Genomic DNA, 17,563 nt, shown 5'->3' with positions numbered 1-17,563 from the left:
CTTCTGGCGGGGTCAGGCCCTGGTGTCCAAGGAGTGCTCTTGGGGTACAGGAAGGGTAGGCAGGGAGCAGGCCCTGCTGTCCAGGGGGGCATCTTTAGGCAGGGGATGGACTCTGCTGTCCAGGAGTTTGTCTTCAGGCAGGGGGCAGGCCCTGGTGTCTAAGGAGTCCTCTTGGGGTACAGTACAGGGAAGGATGGGCAGGGCGCAGACCCTGCTGTCCAGGGGGCATCTTCAGGCAGGGGCAGGCCCTGCTGTCCAGGGGGCATCTTCAGGCAGGGCGCAGACCCTGCTGTCCAGGGGGGCATCTTCAGGCAGGGGACAGGCCCTGCTGTCCAGGGGGCATCTTCAGGCAGGACAGGCTCTGGTATCTAAGGAGTCCTCTTGGGGTACAGTACAGGGAAGGGTGGGCAGGGGACAGGCCCTGCTTTCTAGGGGACATCTTAGGCAGGGGATAGGCCCTGCTGTCCAAGGAATTCTCTGCAGGTGCAGGAGGCAGGGCAGGAGTCAAGCCCTGTGGTACAGGGAGTGTGTCTGTGGGTCGGGGCCAGGGCAGCCTGGGCAGGCAGGAGGCAAACCCTGCTATCTGGGGAGTGTGTCCACGTGGCCCAGAGGGCCAGGGGCCCAAGCCGCACCTTGTGCAGGCCGGGCCTGGTTCCCAGGGCTGAGCCTCCTGGCCTTGTGCGGCCCCACCCAGAAGGGCTCCCAGTATCGGCAGGAAGAGGCTGAGGTGGTCTCTGAGGAGCTGAGAGCTGCTGTGTGGCCTTGGGGGCCTGGGCCACCTCCAGGAGCGGAGCCCCCCTGACCACCCCTCCTGTGGCCTTCCCCCCGGCCGCAGGGAGAACCAGGAGAAGATGATCTACTTCCTTCTCCTGGACCGGAAGGAGCGGTTCCCGAGTCACGAGGACGAGGACCTGCCCCCCAGAAACGAAATAGGTACAAGGGCCCAGGGCAGCCGGGCCGGCCCACCGCCTCCCCCAGATCCTCAGCGCGCAGCCCGAGGGTGCAGCCTGACCCCCATCTGTGCACAGACCCCCCTCGGAAGCGTGTGGATTCCCCCATGCTGAACCGGCACGGCAAGAGGCGGCCGGAGCGGAAGTCCATGGAGGTGCTTAGCGTGACGGATGGCGGCTCCCCGGTGCCCGCCCGCAGAGCCATCGAGATGGCCCAGCACAGTCAGAGGTGTGTGCTCCCAGGAGGCCTGGCTGGGTCTCTGCTGGCATCACTTGTGGCCACCAGCTGGGCTGGGCTCCTCTGGCTCTGGGTCAAGACTGAGGGGCGGGGCTCTGTGGGGTTGGGCTGGGCCAGTGGCGATTGGCTTTGTTGCCTGGGCTGGGCTGGGCTGGGCTGGGCTTGGGCTGGGCTGCACTGGGCCAGCTAGGCAAGGAGGGGCTGAGCTGGACTGTCTTTGCTTTATTGGGCTGAGCTGGCTGGGCTGGGCTGGGTGGGCTGGGCCGGGCTGGGCCGGGCTGGGCTGGGCTTGGCCGGGCCGGGCCGGGCCGGGCTGGGCTGGGCTTGGCCGGGCCGGGCCGGGCTGGGCTCGGGCTTGGCTGCACTGGACCAGCCATGCAGGGAGGGCCTGAGTTGGACTGTCCTTGCTTTTTTGGGTTAAGCTAAGCTGAGTTGGGTAGGCTGGGCAGGGCTGAGCGGGGCTGGGCCGGGCTGGGCTGAGCTGGGCTTGGGCTTGGCTGCACTGGGCTAGCCATGCAGGGAGGGGTTGAGTTGGACTGTCTTTGCTTTATTGGGCTGAGCTAAGCTGAGCCGGGCCAGGCCGGGCTCAGCTGGGCTGGGCTGGGCTGAGCTGGGTGGACTGGGCCATGTGGCTGGACTGGTTACCTGGTGGGTTGAGCTTCAGTGAGCCAGTGGGCTAAGCCAGTCCTGTGCTGCCTGGCCCCAGGGGGGTGACCTGTGTCTCCCTGGGGTACAGAACAGCTAGTCTGACAGGGCTGCCACCATCCCAATGCCACCCTGCCTCTGAATCAGCCACCACAGCGTGGGGTAGGCAGGACACAGGATGCCGGGGGAGTGATGACAGGACCCTCGGGGGCAGGCAGGGTGTGCGCCCCACAGAGCTTCCAGGCTGGTTCTGAGCCAGGCTGGGGATGGCAAGGCCCTCCTTCCTGGGCAGGGGCTTCAGGGAGAATGGCAGAAGGTCAAGTGGCCCTGTCTGCCCTGAGGTATGGCCCCCCACTGCCCCCTCCAGGTGCTGGGATGTAGGGTCAGGTCTGCTCCCAGGGAATTTGCTGGCAAACTCAAGGACCCACAGGGCACTGGGCCACCCTCACAATGACCCAGAGCGCTGGGTCTAGCCCCCCTGGGCTGGCTTCCTGCCCTCAGGTGGCCCGAGGGCATCCCCAGAAGACCAGGCTGTGGTCCAGGCTGCCCCTGGCTCCTGGAAATGGGTGGGGAGGTGAAGGCATTGGGAGCAGGCCCCTCCTGGTAAGCCCTGGCTGTGCCTCTCTTGGGCACATCCGGCCCCCTGCTCAGCATTGCAGGCCCACCCTGCAGGGGCCAGAAGTCCCCAGCTCCATTTCCAGAGGCCGGTCCAAGGTCCCCATTTGACCGAGTGCTGGGACATAGGCTCCCTGACCTGCCCGGTGCCTCAGGGCAGGGGGCAGGGGGCAGGGGGACAGGAGACCACAGCTACCCAGGCCTGGTCCCCTGTGTGGCCTCCAACCACCCCTGGCTCCCCCGCTCTGCGCTCTAGGCCCCGTTGCTTCTGGGGTGCTATACTGGGCTGGAGTCAGGTTGTAGACTCCCGGCTGTGGACCGACTCTTAAGAGCCCTCTGTTCTGGTCTGTCCTGCCAAGGCACTGTTCATCCTCCCAGTTGGGCCACCTGCAGCCCTCAGTACCCTGGCTACCTGTCAATGGCCATGAGGGGCCCCCTGCAGGGGCTGGGCGAGGCCCTGGGGGCTGGTGGCAGTGCTGAACAGCCCGAGCCTGGCCGGCCACCCTGCTGGGCAGGTCCCCCTGCACTACCCCCTCTGCGCCCAGCTCCCTCTTGCCGTCCCCAGCTGGAGAGCACGCAGAGCCCTGGCCCTGCCAGCCCGCCTGGCGTGGCCACGTCGTCACCGTCCTCTCGCTTTCTCCGTCTGTAGTAAGGCAGTGTTCAGTAAAAGCCTGGAAATCGCGGAGACCCATCCCCCATTCAGCAGAGAAGACAGGTACTCACCCTGCCCAGACGCTGCCCCACCTTCTCCCCTGGGATAGCTCCGGGCCTGGGGTCAGGCGAGCTGAGGCCACGGAGGAGCCCGAGTGAGGGACCCCTGCCCCATGGCCCCCCGGCCCCCCAGCCCCAGGCTGGAGACCTGCATGGCTCTCCCCGCCCAGACCTTGCGTGGTGCAGCACCCGGGGGTCCTGGGGTTGCCTTGAAGTTCACTGTGAGCTCCTGAGGGTCCCAAAGGTCTCACCTGGGTGTCAGTGGGGCTTCTTCAGGCCATGGTCCTGCCAAGCTCTTGAGGTTTCCCGGGTCCGCTGTCCTGCCCCCACTCTGCTCCAGCCACTGCCCTTCCCAGCTGGGCCTTTAGAGCAACTGCCAGGGGTGCCAGGCAGACAGCAGGGACCAGGGGAAGCGTCCCACCATCTTCTTCCTGCTTTTGTGAGGGGCCAATGACAGGCTCTAGCTTCGGGTCTGGGGCTGCTGGGGGCTCCTCAGGGCCAGGCCCCAGGCCCACATCGGGAGCTCCAGCCCAGCTTGGCCAAGGTCTGTGGCCTCCAGCCGAGCCGGCGGGATGGGCAGGGGTCACTGCCACCTTCCCTGGCCTGTGTGTTGGTGGGAGGGTTGTCACCACCGGGCAGCCCACAGGGGCCCAGGGACTGTGGATTCAGGAGCCAGCCTCAGCCCAGGGGGCCGGGACACAGTGGGGGCAGGGCAGGGGCAGCCCGTGGGCACTGTTCACACTTCTCTGTCCTCTTCTTACCACGACTGCTCTGGCCCCTACCGCTCCCTCTCTCAGGACACCAAGTGCTGGCCCCAGGGCACTTGCTCCCCTTCCTGGCATGGTGATGGGTATGCAGGCCAGCTCTGGGTGTGGCCAGCCCCACCATCCTGCCAGTGCTCACCGGCCCGCCAGGCTCAGCACAGGCTCTCGTAGGGCAGACTTGGGCAGCCCTTGCTGGCAGCTTTGGGTGGAGACGGGGTGCCAGGGACACAGGCAGACACCAGGAAGGGAGGACTCAGGCACTGGCCGGGCTCAGGAGCCAAGCTCAGGGCAGAGGCCGAGGGGAGAAAGGGCCCGGCCTGCCTGACTGGCCAAGGCCCGTCCTGGGAGCTGGGCCCAGTGCCTTCTCCTGAGTCCATCTGTCCATTCTGGGCTCTTGAGTAGGGGAGGAGGCAGCCAGCTCCTGGGCCACCGCGTGCAGGCTCTGACGGCTCCTGGATGCTGGGTGTTGCCAGGGCTCAGGCGTGCTGACCTGCACCGGGGGCCTTGGGGCTGTTGGTCAGGGCTCCTAGCCTCCTGGAGGGTGCACGGGGGAGGGGAACGGCCGAGAGCCTGCTCCTGCAGCGCCCTGCTGCCACTGCGTGTCTGCCTGTGCCCCCAGGTCGCGGTCCATCAGTGGCGCCTCCTCCGGCCTCTCCACGAGTCCGCTCAGCAGCCCCCGGGTGAGTGAGCGGCCCCCAACCTGCCCTCAACGCCCACGTTGTGGATGGGACCCCAGCGCCAGCCATGCCCCTCCCCCTCCCAGAGAGCCCTGGCCAGCCCCGCACCCCACAGGCAGGCAGGGCCTTCCCACCCCCGCCCTGGGCTGGGATCCTGCTGGCTGCTGCGCCTGCGCAAAGCCCTGCTAACTGCACGTTTTTCTGTTTGTTTTCTCGTGTGTCCCTGTTTTCTTTTGTTGCATGCCCGCCCCGCCTGCCTGTCTTCCCTGTCCCCTGTCCCCCTGGGTCCCGGCTCTGTGTGCGTGCCGGTGCATGGGCATGCGGGTGTGCGCGGGCTGCTCGCGGCGTGGACCCCCCCCCCGGCCCCTGTAGCCTGTTAGGAAGTTTGTCTTGCCCCCCCCGGCCCCTGAGCCGCCCCTCTCGGCTTGCCCCCTGGCCACCTCCACGGAGCCTGGAGCCTGTCGCAGCACCTCGCGGCCGGGACGCACCCCCCCAGCACCGGCCCCGTGGCCCAACCCCCGGACTCAGACCCTGCCGTGCAAGGGCGCGCACACCGACCGGCCGCTGCAGGGTGCCAGGTCCCACCCACCCCTGGCTGGTGCCCAGGCCCAGCCCCCCGTTGCCACTGCAGGGCTCCTTGGGCCCACGGACCCCGGCCCGCCGGCCCCGGCCCGGCCCCCACCACCAGGGACCGGTCCAAACGTCAAATCTGTCCCCACCATACAGGTGACCCCTCACCCCTCTCCGAGGGGCAGTCCCCTCCCCACCCCCAAGGGGACGCCCGTGCACACGCCCAAGGAGAGCCCGGCGGGCACACCCACCCCCACGCCGCCTTCCAGCCCCAGCGTCGGGGGCGTGCCCTGGAGGACGCGGCTCAACTCCATCAAGAACAGTTTCCTGGGCTCCCCGCGCTTCCACCGCCGGAAACTGCAAGGTGGGTGGGCCTGGGATGCTCACATGTCCTGGGGTCAGCCGAGTTGGCCTTCTGGCTCTTCTTGCCATGGGTCCCTGGTCCCAGTACTGAGTCCCACAAAAGGGGTGGGGTGGATGGTCGGGAAACCTTGAGGTCAGGGTGGCACTGAGTAGGGGCCCACTGCACCCCAACGCTGTCCATTCGGTGCAGAGAGCACAGAGGGGCTGGGGGCCGGAGAGGTCGGGCAGCTTCAGCACCAGGAACAGGGCAGCTCCCACAGCGGCACCTGGGCCCAGCTGGGCCGGCCCCCCAGAGCGTGCAGGGGTGGGGCTGGGCCGGCCCCCCAGAGCGTGCAGGGGTGGGGCTGGGCCGGCCCCCCAGCGCGTGCAGGGGTGGGGCGGCGGTGTTCTGGTCGGTGCCCCCGGGCGGACAGTCACATGCTGCTTTCTCCTTGCCGTTGCAGTCCCTACACCAGAGGAAATGTCCAACCTGACCCCAGAGTCGTCCCCAGAGTAAGTGTCCCCAGGCTCCACTGAGGGGGCTGGGGAGGCTGGTAGATGCCTGGGGGCTGGACAGTTGGCCCAGGGGCCTCAGCAGGGGTGCCAGTGCCTCCTCAGTGGCCCCCCCCCCATCCTGCCCTTCTGGGCCCCTCCGCTGCTTGGTGGACGCGGGGGGATGGGGGAGCAGTAGGGCTTGGGGTGCAAGGGGGAGGCCCAGCAGGATCCAGGCCAGATCCACTGAGAAGCCATGATCCTCCTGGTGGGAGCCGCTGACGAATGTTGAGCAGAGTGTGTGGGAAGGTGCAGGGGGAGGGGAAGGGGCAGGGCTGGGGGAGGGAAGAGGGAATGCATAGCCACGCCTCCTGAGGCCCGGCCACACACACCCCTACTGCGGAGCCCCGCCCCCAGCCCCCAGCCAGGGCTGCTGTGCTCAGGAGGCCCTCTGGCCAGGCCTCCCAGTTCCTTCTCAGGACAGCGACACAGCCCGGCGGGGGGCGCTATCCAGACTTGCTTGGCTTGGAGGGACCTGCCGCGCGGGGCCAGCACAGTCGCAGCCGGCTGCCTGGAAGGGTTACCCAGGCAGGAGTGGAGGCCTGGTTCAGGGTTACGACAGGCCTGGTGCCAGGAGGGGATGGGGGTAAGGTCACAAGGTGAAAACGTCTGATCTGAAGAAAAAGAGTGACCCAGGACAGACACACGGCCGAGTAGGAGGCCCAGGACAGACACACGGCCCATCAGGAGGCCCAGGACAGACACACAGCCCATCAGGAAGCCCAGGACAGACACACGGCCGATCAGGAAGCCCAGGACAGACACACGGCCGAGTAGGAGGCCCAGGACAGACACACGGCCCATCAGGAGGCCCAGTGTGGACATGGAACTGTTCAGGAAGCCCGGCACCACCATGGCAGAGCCCAGGAAGGTCAGTCCCAATGCTGCCACACAGCTGCCCAGGAACCCAGAGCCAGCACGGAACCACCCAATGCCAGCGCAGAAGAGCTGGGGAGCCTGGTGACGGCACGGAGAGGGCAGCCCCTGCAGGTGGCTGCAGACGGAGCCGGCAACCAGAAGCAGGACAGAAGGGCCACGGGAGGCCCACAGTGACAGCCCACAGGGCCCCACAGCCAGCCCTGCTTTGGCTCGGGTCCCACCCCTGCAGGAGGCCATCGCCTGGATCGGTTATCTATCCTGGAGGGCACCACCTCTCCCCTGCCCACAGTGGCATCCGTAGTCAGCGTCACGGAGAGTGGTAGTGTCAGGGCTAAAATCCCAGATTCAGAAAGGGTTACAGGGCTGCGGATGGTGCTGAAACCTGAGAGAGAGAGGAAGAAGGGCGAGCTGAGAGGTAGACACAGCCCGAGTGCCCAGCAGAGACCACACTCCAACCCAAGAGACCCTTGAAGACGTGCTGCTGAGCAAGAAGGACGACGAGTGTGTGACCCTCCTTGTGTGGGACACCAACAGTAGACAAAGGCACCCGTTTGTTAGGGGTTACGGGGCCTGGGGGAGATTCACATAAAAAACAAGGTGCGTGTGGCAGCAGCCTGCTCCACGTGAGCCTGCCAGGTGCGGTGTCTGCAGCCTGGGGTGTGGACCTAGCCCCGCCGGGTGGGCCCGCTGACGGCCTGGGATGTGGACCCAGCCCCGCCGGGTGGGCCCGCTGATGGCCTGGGGTGTGAACCCAGCCCCGCCGGGTGGGCACACTCAGGGCCTGGGGTATGGACCCAGCCTCGTTGGGTGGGCACACTTGAGGTTCACCACCCAGGGTGCCTTGCGCACAGGAGGCTTCACGCCACTGGCCCCAGGACCTGGGTTCAGGGAACCGTTTTTATCCCACTTTTGTTGGCTGCTACCAAGTCCGCCCCAACTCAAGGCAGCCCTGTGCCCAACGGAAGGAAGTATGAGTGGCCCCTGTGGCCCACAGGGTGTCCAGGGACCGACTCAGAAATCAGTGCCCAGGCCTTCCTCGTCTGTCTTAGTCTGGAGTGTCAGCCGAAAGCTGTCCAGCACCCAGCAACACGTGAGTCTCCACCTAGGCAGACGGCGGCTGCGTGGGCGGCGCACTGGCTGGGAGCCGAACCTGGGTTTCCCGCACGGAAGGCGAGAATCCTGCCCCTGAGCCACACTGCCTCAGTCCTACTCTGAGAGTCAGTTCCAGCTCATGTCAACATCATGTGACAGGGCAGAGCCCACAGTGACCCCGTGCGGCAAGGGCGGGACCCACGGCGACCCCGTGAGACAGAGTAGATCCCACAGCGACTGCAGTGAAACATGTACGGCAGAGCAGGACCCACAGCGACCCCGTGGGACAAAGCGGGACCCACGGTGACCCTGCGGCACGGAGTGGGACCCGCGGCGACACCACGGATGGAGTGGGACCCACAGCGATCCCGTGGACAAAGCAGGACCCACGGCAACCCTGCGGCACGGAGTGGGACCCACAGCGACACCACGGATGGAGCGGGACCCGCGGCGACACCACGGCACAGAGCGGGACCCACAGTGACCCTGTGGACAAAGCGGGACCCACGGCGACCCTGCGGCACGGAGTGGGACCCACGGCAACTCCGCAGGATGTAGCAAGACCCACGGCAACACCATGGATGGAGTGGGACCCGCGGCGACCCCGCGGCATGGAGTAGAACTGTCCCAGAGGCCCTCTTGGCTGTAATTTTTATGGGGGCAGGCTGCCCAGTCTTTTCTGCTACAGAGCAGCTGCTGGTGGGTTTGAATCAACTGGCCTATCACCCACCGGCCACCCCTAGGAAGGAAAACTGAGCAATCTACTTCCAAAGTGATACTGCCTCGGAAACCCAAGGAGGGGTCGCTATGAGTCGGGTCTGACTCGACGGCACATAACAACAACAGCAGCAGCTGAGCGCTTAACCATCGCATCACCAGGACTCCCTCCTTGAAGGTCCCTTAAGTTGAACTTTTTGCTGTCACCAAAAGCTACCACAAATGTAATTATTATCTTTCAGGAATTTTTTTAAAAAAGTAAGGTCTTGTAAAAACGGCCCGGCAGAGACCTCTGACCTCACAAGGGGGACGAGGCCCACAGCCAACAGCCCGAGGCTGATTCCTGTGAGGTGGTCTCAGCCCTGCCTCCACCCTCCCACCTTCCTGCCGATCCTGACCCCGGCCGTCCCTCCCGTGGTATCTCTATTGCTCCGCTGGGTTTGAGAATTTGTTGCAGCGGCCATCCAGAACTCACAGACCATACTCACGATTGTGGTTTACTGGGGAGGTAACAGGCTCCAGTCCAGGTTCAGGACGTGCTCAGGAGAAAGTTCTTCCACCAGGACACCTCTGTGACCTTGGCCTCTGGGCCCTGGAACGCCTCGGCCTCGCCCTGCTTTGGGCAAGGGTGGAAAAGCTTTTTCAGCTCCACCCACTGCCGCTCAGACTCCGCCCTCTGCCAGGAAGCTCCTGCCTGGAGGTGCTCAGCCCTCTGCCAGGAAGCCCACCGCTGTCTGGTGCCTGGCTCCTGGATCGAGCAGGTTCACCGCAGGGCTTGGGGGGGGGGGTCCAAGGATGGGCTCCACTCCTGACTCTTCTTTCTTGACGGTAGTGAGACCCCCACACACACACTCCCCACCTCTGCTATGGCTCATTGCCAGCCCAGCAGGATGGCAAAACTGACCAATCTCATGACAGTCCATATACCTTATTTGCATGGTCCCACCCCTACGAGGCGCCACGTTCCTTATTTGCATTACTCACAATCTGTGCAGTCCCCATGGTGGCCACAAGCACCTCACGTTTGCATGGTCCCACCCAGTCATCCTAGCATCCGGGTCTTGGACACTGCTTTCGCTTGATTGTGGCTCTTTACTAAGGCAGGAGCCTGAGGTAGGCAGGCGGGGGGCTTGCAGGCTATTTTTCGCTTGGGTGTGACTCTGTGCTAAGGCTAGGACCTGAGGTAGACAGGTGCAGGGGGTTAGAAACAACTAAGAGAGACGAGCTTGTCTTGTCAGTTTGTTGTCCTCTGGTGGCTTATATATTGCTGTGAGGCTGGAGCCTATGCCACCCGGTTACAAAACGCCAGCACAGCCCCCCACAGTGGAGGTTTCAATGGAGCTTCCAGGCTAAGACAGACTCAGAAGAAGGAAGAAGCCTTCCACTTCTCGAAAGACTGGCCACTGAAAGACCTTATGAACAACAGTGAAACACTGTCTGATATATTACTGGAAAACTTTATGAACAGCCCTGAAACCGTGTCTGATACAGGCTAGAAGATGAGCCCCTTAGGTCGGAAGGCTCTCAAAATGTGACCGGGGAAGAGCTGCCTCCTCAGAGTAGAAAGGACCTTAACGATAGGGATGGAGTAGAGCTTTCGGGACCTCCATTGGATGATGTGGCATGACTCAAAATGAGTAGAAATATGCCAATATCCATTAATAATTGGAACATGGAATGTATGAAGTATAAATCTAGGAAAACTGGAAGTTATCAAAAATGAAATGGAGTGCATAAAGATTGATATCCTAGGTATTAGTGAGCTGAAATGGACTGGTTTGGGTCATTTTGAATCAGACAAACACATGATCTACTATGCCGAGAATGACAAATTGAAGAGGAATGGTGTGGCATTCATCATCACAAAGAGTGTTTCAAGATCTATTCTGAAGTACAATGCTGTCAGTGACAGGATAATATCCATACACCTACAAGGAAGACCAGTTAATACTACTATTGTTCAAATTTATGCACCAGCCACCAAAGCCAAAGATGAGGATATTGAAGATTTCTACCAACTTCTGCAGTCTGAAATTGACCGAACATGCAATCAAGATGTGTTGATTATCACTGGTGACTGGAATGCAAAAGTTGGAAACAAAGAAGAGTCACCAGTAGTTGGAAAATATGGCCTTGGAGATAGAAATAACACTGGAGATCACATCATAGAATTTTGCAAGACCAACGACTTATTCATTGAAAACACCTTTTTTCAAGAACATAAGTGACAATTGTACATGTGGACTTTGCCAGATGGAATACACAGGAATCAGATTGACTACATCTGTGGCAATAGATGATGGAGAAGTTCAGTATCTTTTCCCAAAACAAGGGCAGGAGCTGATTATGGAACAGACCATCAACTGCTCATAGGCACGTTCAAGTTGAAGTTGAAGACAATTAAACCTTGATAATATCCCTCCTGAATTTAGAGACCATGTAAAGAATAGATTTGATGCATTGAACACCAGTGATCAAAAACCAGAAGAATAGTGAGATGACATCAAGAACATCATCCATGAAGAAATCAAGAGGTCATTAAAAAGACAAGAAAGGAAGAAAAGACCAAAATGGATGTCAGAAGAGACTCTGAAACTTGCCCTTGAGTGGAGAGTAGCTAAAGCAAATGGAAGAAATGCAAGATAAAAGGGCTGAAGAGAAGACTTCAAAGAGCAGTTTGAGAAGACAAAGCCAATTACTATAATGAAACGTGCAAAGACCTGGAGTTAGAAAACCAAAAGGGAAGAACACACTCAGCATTTCTCAAGCTGAAAGAACTGAGGAAAAAATTTAAGCCTTGAGTTGCAATATTGAAAGATTCTATGGGCAAAATATTGAATGACGCAGGAAGCGTCAAAAGAAGATGGAAGGAATACACAGAGTCACTGTACCAAAAAGACCTGGTCAATGTTCATCCATTTCAGGAGGAGGCACATGATCAAGGACCAGTGGTATTGAAGGAAGAAGTCGAAGCTGCACCGAGGGAAGTGGTGAAAAACAAAGCTCCAAGAATTGACGGAATACGCATTGAGATGTTTCAACAAATGGATGCTGCACTGGAGGCACTCACTCGGTTATGCCAAGAGATTTGGAAGACAGCTACCTGGCCAGCTGACTGGAAGAGATCCATATTTGTACCCATTACAAAGAAAGATGATCCCACAGAATGTGGAAGTTATCGAACAATATCATTAATGTCACATGCAAGTAAGATCTTACTGAAGATAATTCAAAAACGGTTACAGCAGTATACTGACAGAGAACTTCCAGAAATGCAAGCTGGATTCAGAAGAGGACGTGGAATGAGGGATATCATCGCTGATGTCAGATGGATCTTAGCTCAAAGCAAAGAATACCAGAAAGATGTTTACTTGTGTTTTATTGACTATGCAAAAGCATTTGATTGTGTGGATCATAACAAATTGTGGATGACCTTGAGAAGAATGGGAATTCCAGAACACTTAATTGTACTCATGAGGAACCTGTACATAGACCAGGAGGCTGTCGTTCAAACTGAAAAAGGGAACACTACATGGTTTAAAATCAGGAAGGGAGTGTGTCAGGGTTGTATCCTTTCCCCATACTTATTCAACTTGTACGCTGAGCAAATAATCCGAGCAGGTGGATTATATGAAGAAGAACGTGGCATCAGGATTGGAGGAAGAATCATTAACAACCCGCAATACACTGACGACACAACTTTGCTGAAAGTGAGGATGACTTGAAGCACTTACTGATGAAGATTGGAGACTACAGTCTGCATTATGAATTACTCCTCAATATAAAGAAAACAAAAATCCTCAGAACTAGGCCAGTAAACAGCTTCATTGATGGATGGAGAAAAGATTGAAGTTGTCAAGGATTTCACATTACTTGGTTCTACAATCAACACCAATGGAAGCAGTAGTCAAGACATCAGACGACGTATTGCATTGGGCAAATCTGCTGCAAAGGACCTCTTTCAAGTGATGAGGAGCAAAGATGTCTCTTTGAAGACTAAGTTGAGCCTGACACATGCCATGATATTTTCAGTCACCTCGTATGCATGTGAGAGCTGGACAATGAATAGGAAAGACTGAAGAATATCTGATGCCTTTGAGGTGTGGTGTGGGCAAAGAACGCTGAAAGTACCATGGACTGACAGAAGAACGAACAAATCTGTCCTGGAAGAAGTACAGCCAGAATACTCCTTGGAAGCAAGAATGGCCTGACTTTGTCTCACCTACTTTGGTCATGTTGTCAGAAGGAACCATTCCCTGAAGAAGGATGTCATGCTTGGTAAGGTGGAGGGTCAACGAAGAAGGGCAAGGCCCTCAATGAGATGGATTGACAGAGTGGCTGCAATGATGGGCGCAGGTATAGCAAAGATCATGAGGCTGCCACAGGACCGGGCAGTGTTTCGTTCTGCTGTGCAGAGGGTCGCTGAGTTGGAGATGACTCGTTGGCACCTGCCAACAACAATCCAGTCATCTGGTGGAGCCCCAGAGTCCACAGCTCGAACAGACTTGTCAGGTTCACTGTACAGCAGCCCCACAGGGTGGAGGAGGGTGTGGTTTGCCTGCAGCCTCCTGTCCCTTCACTTACAATTCTTGAGGTCCGGGAGAGCCTGGGTGGCCTGTTCTGCCCCTGAGGGGCCTGTCAGCTCCTGTCCACAGGGTGGGCTGAGGCCGCCTCCTCACACAGCCTTGCCCACTGAGGGCAAGGGTCCCCAAGGACCTGTCTGCTAAGGGTGCCCCACCAGGGTCCCCAGCACACGAGCCCCGTGGCCGCTCTTGGCAGACTGTCTGCCGGGGCAGCCCCACTGGGGTTCCAGCATGGAAGCCTGTCCATTGGCTGTAAGTGTTCCCATGTTTCTCGAGGGAGGAGAGGCCAGAGCATCACAGTGGCACTAAACGCTCCTGAGCAGCCCGTTAGCTGCCAGCAAACATTTCCCAGACGCCGTCGGGGCTCCAGCCCCCGTTTGGGCCCAGGACACAAGGAGTGGGTCGGGCAAGGGCCTGCCCTCCAGGGCATCAGACATAGGGCAGGTGGCCAGGAGGGAATGGCAGGGTGCAAGAGGAGGGTTGAGAAGCCAGGGCTCAGGGTACCCCATCTGTGCTCCTCAGCCAGGATTCCGGGGGCAGGTGGCATGTCCACACAGGCTGACCTGAATAGAAGGGTTCTGTCAGAAGATGGCTGTGACTCAAGAACTGCCAAGAGGCTGAAGAACCAGCTCAGAAGGTGGGAGGAGGAAGACTGCCCCCCGCCCCGGGCTTCAGAGGAGACAGCTCCAGGGTCAGACCCCGTGATGCCCCGGGCTTCAGAGGAGACAGCTCCAGGGTCAGAGCCTGTGGCGCCAGCTTCAGGCGTGAGCACTGGCTGGTCCAGCTCGGGGGTGCGTCTGCTGCAGCTGGGCCGTGTGTCCACCCCAGGCTGCAAGGGAGGAGGACAGAGGCCACCAAGTCGTCCAGGTCCCCTGCTGCCGTGTGACGCAGAAACTCCAAGTGTGACGACTTAGAGCCATACGCAGCGGTCACTCACGTGTCTGTTGGCCAGGGCCGGGAGGAGCAACCAACCCTCTGCCTTGTCAGTGGCGGCCAGGCTCGATGGGGCTCAGCCAGGTCCAGGTCCCTATGGCCCCAGCGGGTCAGCTTCACCAGCCCCTGGCGGCCGACTGCTCGGGGATCCTGAGCGAAGCTAAACCACAACCAGACTCGCTGCTGTCAAGTCCACGGCGACTCAGAGCAGCTCCTCCTTGGGTTTCCGAGGCGGGACCTCCCAGGGGTACATTTCCCATTCTTCCTTCCAAGGAGTGGTTGGAAACAAAACACCTACAGTTGGTCAGACCAAAGCCACCCTCGTTGGTGACCCAGTCCCGGCAGCAGGTCCCTTTCTGCTGTATGCTCTGTGGGTCAGAAGTGAACCACTGACCCCCATGCTGCAGTGGGGACACGCAGGACCAGGGTCGTCTGGGGAGATTGGCTCCCACACAGCAGTAGGGCTCCACTGGGGGTTGTCCCAGGTGTGGGTGGGCAACAAGACCAGAGCGTGTCCAAGGTGGGCCTGCAGTGGGGTGTGGCCTGGAAGGAGGAGGTGCACCCCCAGGGGGGCCAGGGGTCAGCAGGGGTGGCTGTTGTCCGGGAACGGCTGGAGGTGCTCCCAGTGGCAGCCGACCTCAGGTGGTGCCAGTGCCACTCTCCTGGGCCGGACAGAGAAGAGGCTGTGCAGGGAAAAGGTGAAGCCCTGGAGGTGGGGCAGAAACGCGCTCAGGCCCCAGCCATGGCAGCCGCCTGTGCTGGCCGGAGCAGGCAGGCACGATGCAGCAATGTGCCCTGCACAATGGCCGCCACCCTCCGCCTGCCCACCTGCCCAAGGCTGGCTGTGGCACCAGCGGTGGGCGGGCCGCTGTGTCCTGGCCCTGCTCTCCGGGGCTTCCTATGGACCAGGTCTGTCCCCCCAGGTGCTGCAGACATGCATCTTCTGTCACTGCCTCTCAACAAAGGACCCCACACTCAGCACTTCAGGGGAGGGGCCAGCCGGCCCAGAGGACAGGGCACCCACCCCTTTGTTATGGGTTTCTAGTAGTCATGGCCCAGGGCCACTGGAGAGGGACTAGGCCAGGGGGCGGTGGGCCTGCTGGGACAGTGCAGTGGGACCCAGGGGACAGCAGGAACGTGGGGGTCCAGGCTTAGGGGGCAGTGGGACAGTGGGGGTGTGGAGTGCAGGGCCCAGGGAGCAGCAGGTATGTAGGAGGCAGGGCCCAGGGGGCAGTGGGACAGTGGGGACGTGGGGGGCAGGGCCCAAGGGGCGGTGGGACAGTGGGGACGTGGGGAGCAGGGCCCAGGGGCTGGGTCTGTGGGGACAGCAGAGGCGGGGCCCGAGTTCAGCTCCCTGGCACCCCCGCACGCCCTCAGGCTGGCCAAGAAGTCCTGGTTCGGCAACTTCATCAACCTGGAGAAGGAAGAGCAGATCTTTGTGGTCATCAAGGACAAGCCACTGAGCTCCATCAAGGCTGACATCGTGCACGCTTTCCTCTCGGTGAGCCCGGCCCCACAGTCGCACAGCGACTGCTGTCGCCAGGAACACCCCGGGGCTCGGCCCGGACCCACCCGCTCACTCATTCAACGGGCACATGGCCCTGTGTGGCCTGGTGGGGCCGGGCAGCCCAGGGACACCTCGGGAGTCACCGTGTGCTCATTCACGCGAGTTCACCGGGCCCCTGAGCATCCTGGGTGAGGCCAGGCTGGGCAGCTTCTGGGGGCCACTGCTGTGGGGAGCTGAGGGGTCACTATACTGCCACTCCTCTGCACTGGGGAGAGAGGTTCTTGGGGTGGCAACGACGCCCCCAGGACCAAGGCTCTGGCACTCAGCCTGGGGGACATAGTCCGAGGGAACAAGGCCCCTTGGCAGTTGTCTTGCACCCCGGTCAGCCTCCTCCAGGGTTCTGCCCGCCCTCAGGCACACGGTCCAGCTTAGTTGCCTTCCTCTGGTCCAGGCAGGCACCCCCCCCACACACACACACAAGGAAGGTGCCCCCCTTAGTGCCCAACGCGGGGTCTGTACTGAGGCCTGAGCCCAGCAGACCTGGGCAGAGGTTCACAACCAAGACTCCTGTCCCCGGGTCCCTGCCATGTGGCCACCTCCCCCACCACAGAGACCACGCTGGACTCCCCCACCCGTCCTTGCTCTGGGGCGTCCTGGCAGGCAGAGCCCCCCCCCCCCCCCCCGGGGACACTTCTGTCCTAGGGCCTCACTGTGCTCCTCGGCCTCCCGAGCAGCCTGCTGGGGTGATGCTCTCGAGGGCAGGTGGCCGCCATGGGCTGTATGGGGATGCCTTGCTGTCTCTCTCTCACGCACACACGTAACCTGAACATGACAGGGCCCACACGGCACAGGCCTGGGCAACTCTTCCAAATGGGAACAGTAAGCGGCAGGATTCAGGCAGTTCCTGCACCCACGCACCCAGCCTCTCAGAGCCCCCAGGCCAGGCCAAACCAAAGGCACTGCCATTGAGTTAATTCAACTCACAGCGACCCCTCCTTGGGTTTCTGAGGCGGTATCACTACAGAAGTAGATTGCCCAGCCTTCCTTCTGAGAAGTGGCTGGTGGATTTGAACAGCCAGCTTTCTGGTGAGCAGTCAGATGGCACTATGTCACCAGGCCAAACTCACTGCTGTCGAGTCGGATCCGACTCATAGCGACCCCTCCTTGGGTTTCCGAGGTGGTATCCTTTCAGAAGTACATTGCGTAATCTTCCTTCCGAGGAGTGGCTGGTGAGTTTGAACCATGAGCCTTCCGGTTAGCAGTCAAATGCCTTAGGCACTACACCACCAGAGCTCCCATCCTTAATCCATGAAATGTTCTCACTGACCATCTGGCCTCCGCTCCCTCTGGGCTCTGTGGCCGCAGCACCCTCACCTCTCTCCTCCTGGGAACCCACCCCTCCCTTGTCTGCCTCCCTGCAGGTGGGGTCTTGATTTCCCTCCCAGGTCCTGGAGGTGTCCTGGCCCTCTGTATTCACCTACCCCATCTGCGAACCCCACTCTGGTTCCTTGGTTCCCCAGTCACGAGAAATCTCTAAGCAGAATTTCCCTTGGCCAGTGGGAACTTTGAGGTGGCCAGGCTGTGCCTGCACAGGGCTGTGCATACAGGGGGCTGGGGGAGCAAGGCCGTGTGTGCAGGGGGCCGTGTGTGCAGGAGACCGTGGGTGCAGGGGGCCGTGTGTGCAGGGGGCCGTGGGTGCAGGGGGCCGTGTGTGCAGGGGACCGTGGGTGCAGGGGGCCGTGGGGCTGTGCTTCCAGGAGGGGCTGTGTGCATGCGGGAGGCTGTGCA

At 60.7% G+C, this 17,563-nt stretch overlaps 1 protein-coding gene across 1 annotated transcript in view; it reads left to right on the top strand.

Moving 5' to 3' along the window:
* The window catches only part of BRSK2 (BR serine/threonine kinase 2), a 60,748-nt gene that overhangs the window by 36,985 nt on the left and 6,200 nt on the right, over positions 1–17,563 (top strand). The window contains exons 18-23 of the mRNA XM_007949345.1: positions 836–933; positions 1,029–1,179; positions 4,543–4,603; positions 5,327–5,534; positions 5,977–6,025; positions 15,646–15,769. Of these exons, the coding sequence (XP_007947536.1) occupies positions 836–933; positions 1,029–1,179; positions 4,543–4,603; positions 5,327–5,534; positions 5,977–6,025; positions 15,646–15,769 (691 nt within the window). The remainder of the gene's footprint in view (positions 1–835; positions 934–1,028; positions 1,180–4,542; positions 4,604–5,326; positions 5,535–5,976; positions 6,026–15,645; positions 15,770–17,563) is intronic.

Source organism: Orycteropus afer, unplaced genomic scaffold (assembly GCF_000298275.1).
Source record: "Orycteropus afer afer isolate SDZICR_OR568_19922 unplaced genomic scaffold, OryAfe1.0 scaffold00244, whole genome shotgun sequence".
Lineage (NCBI taxonomy): Eukaryota > Metazoa > Chordata > Mammalia > Tubulidentata > Orycteropodidae > Orycteropus > Orycteropus afer.
The sequence above is the reverse complement of the archived record's forward strand: the minus strand, read 5'-3'. Positions and strand labels throughout refer to the sequence as shown.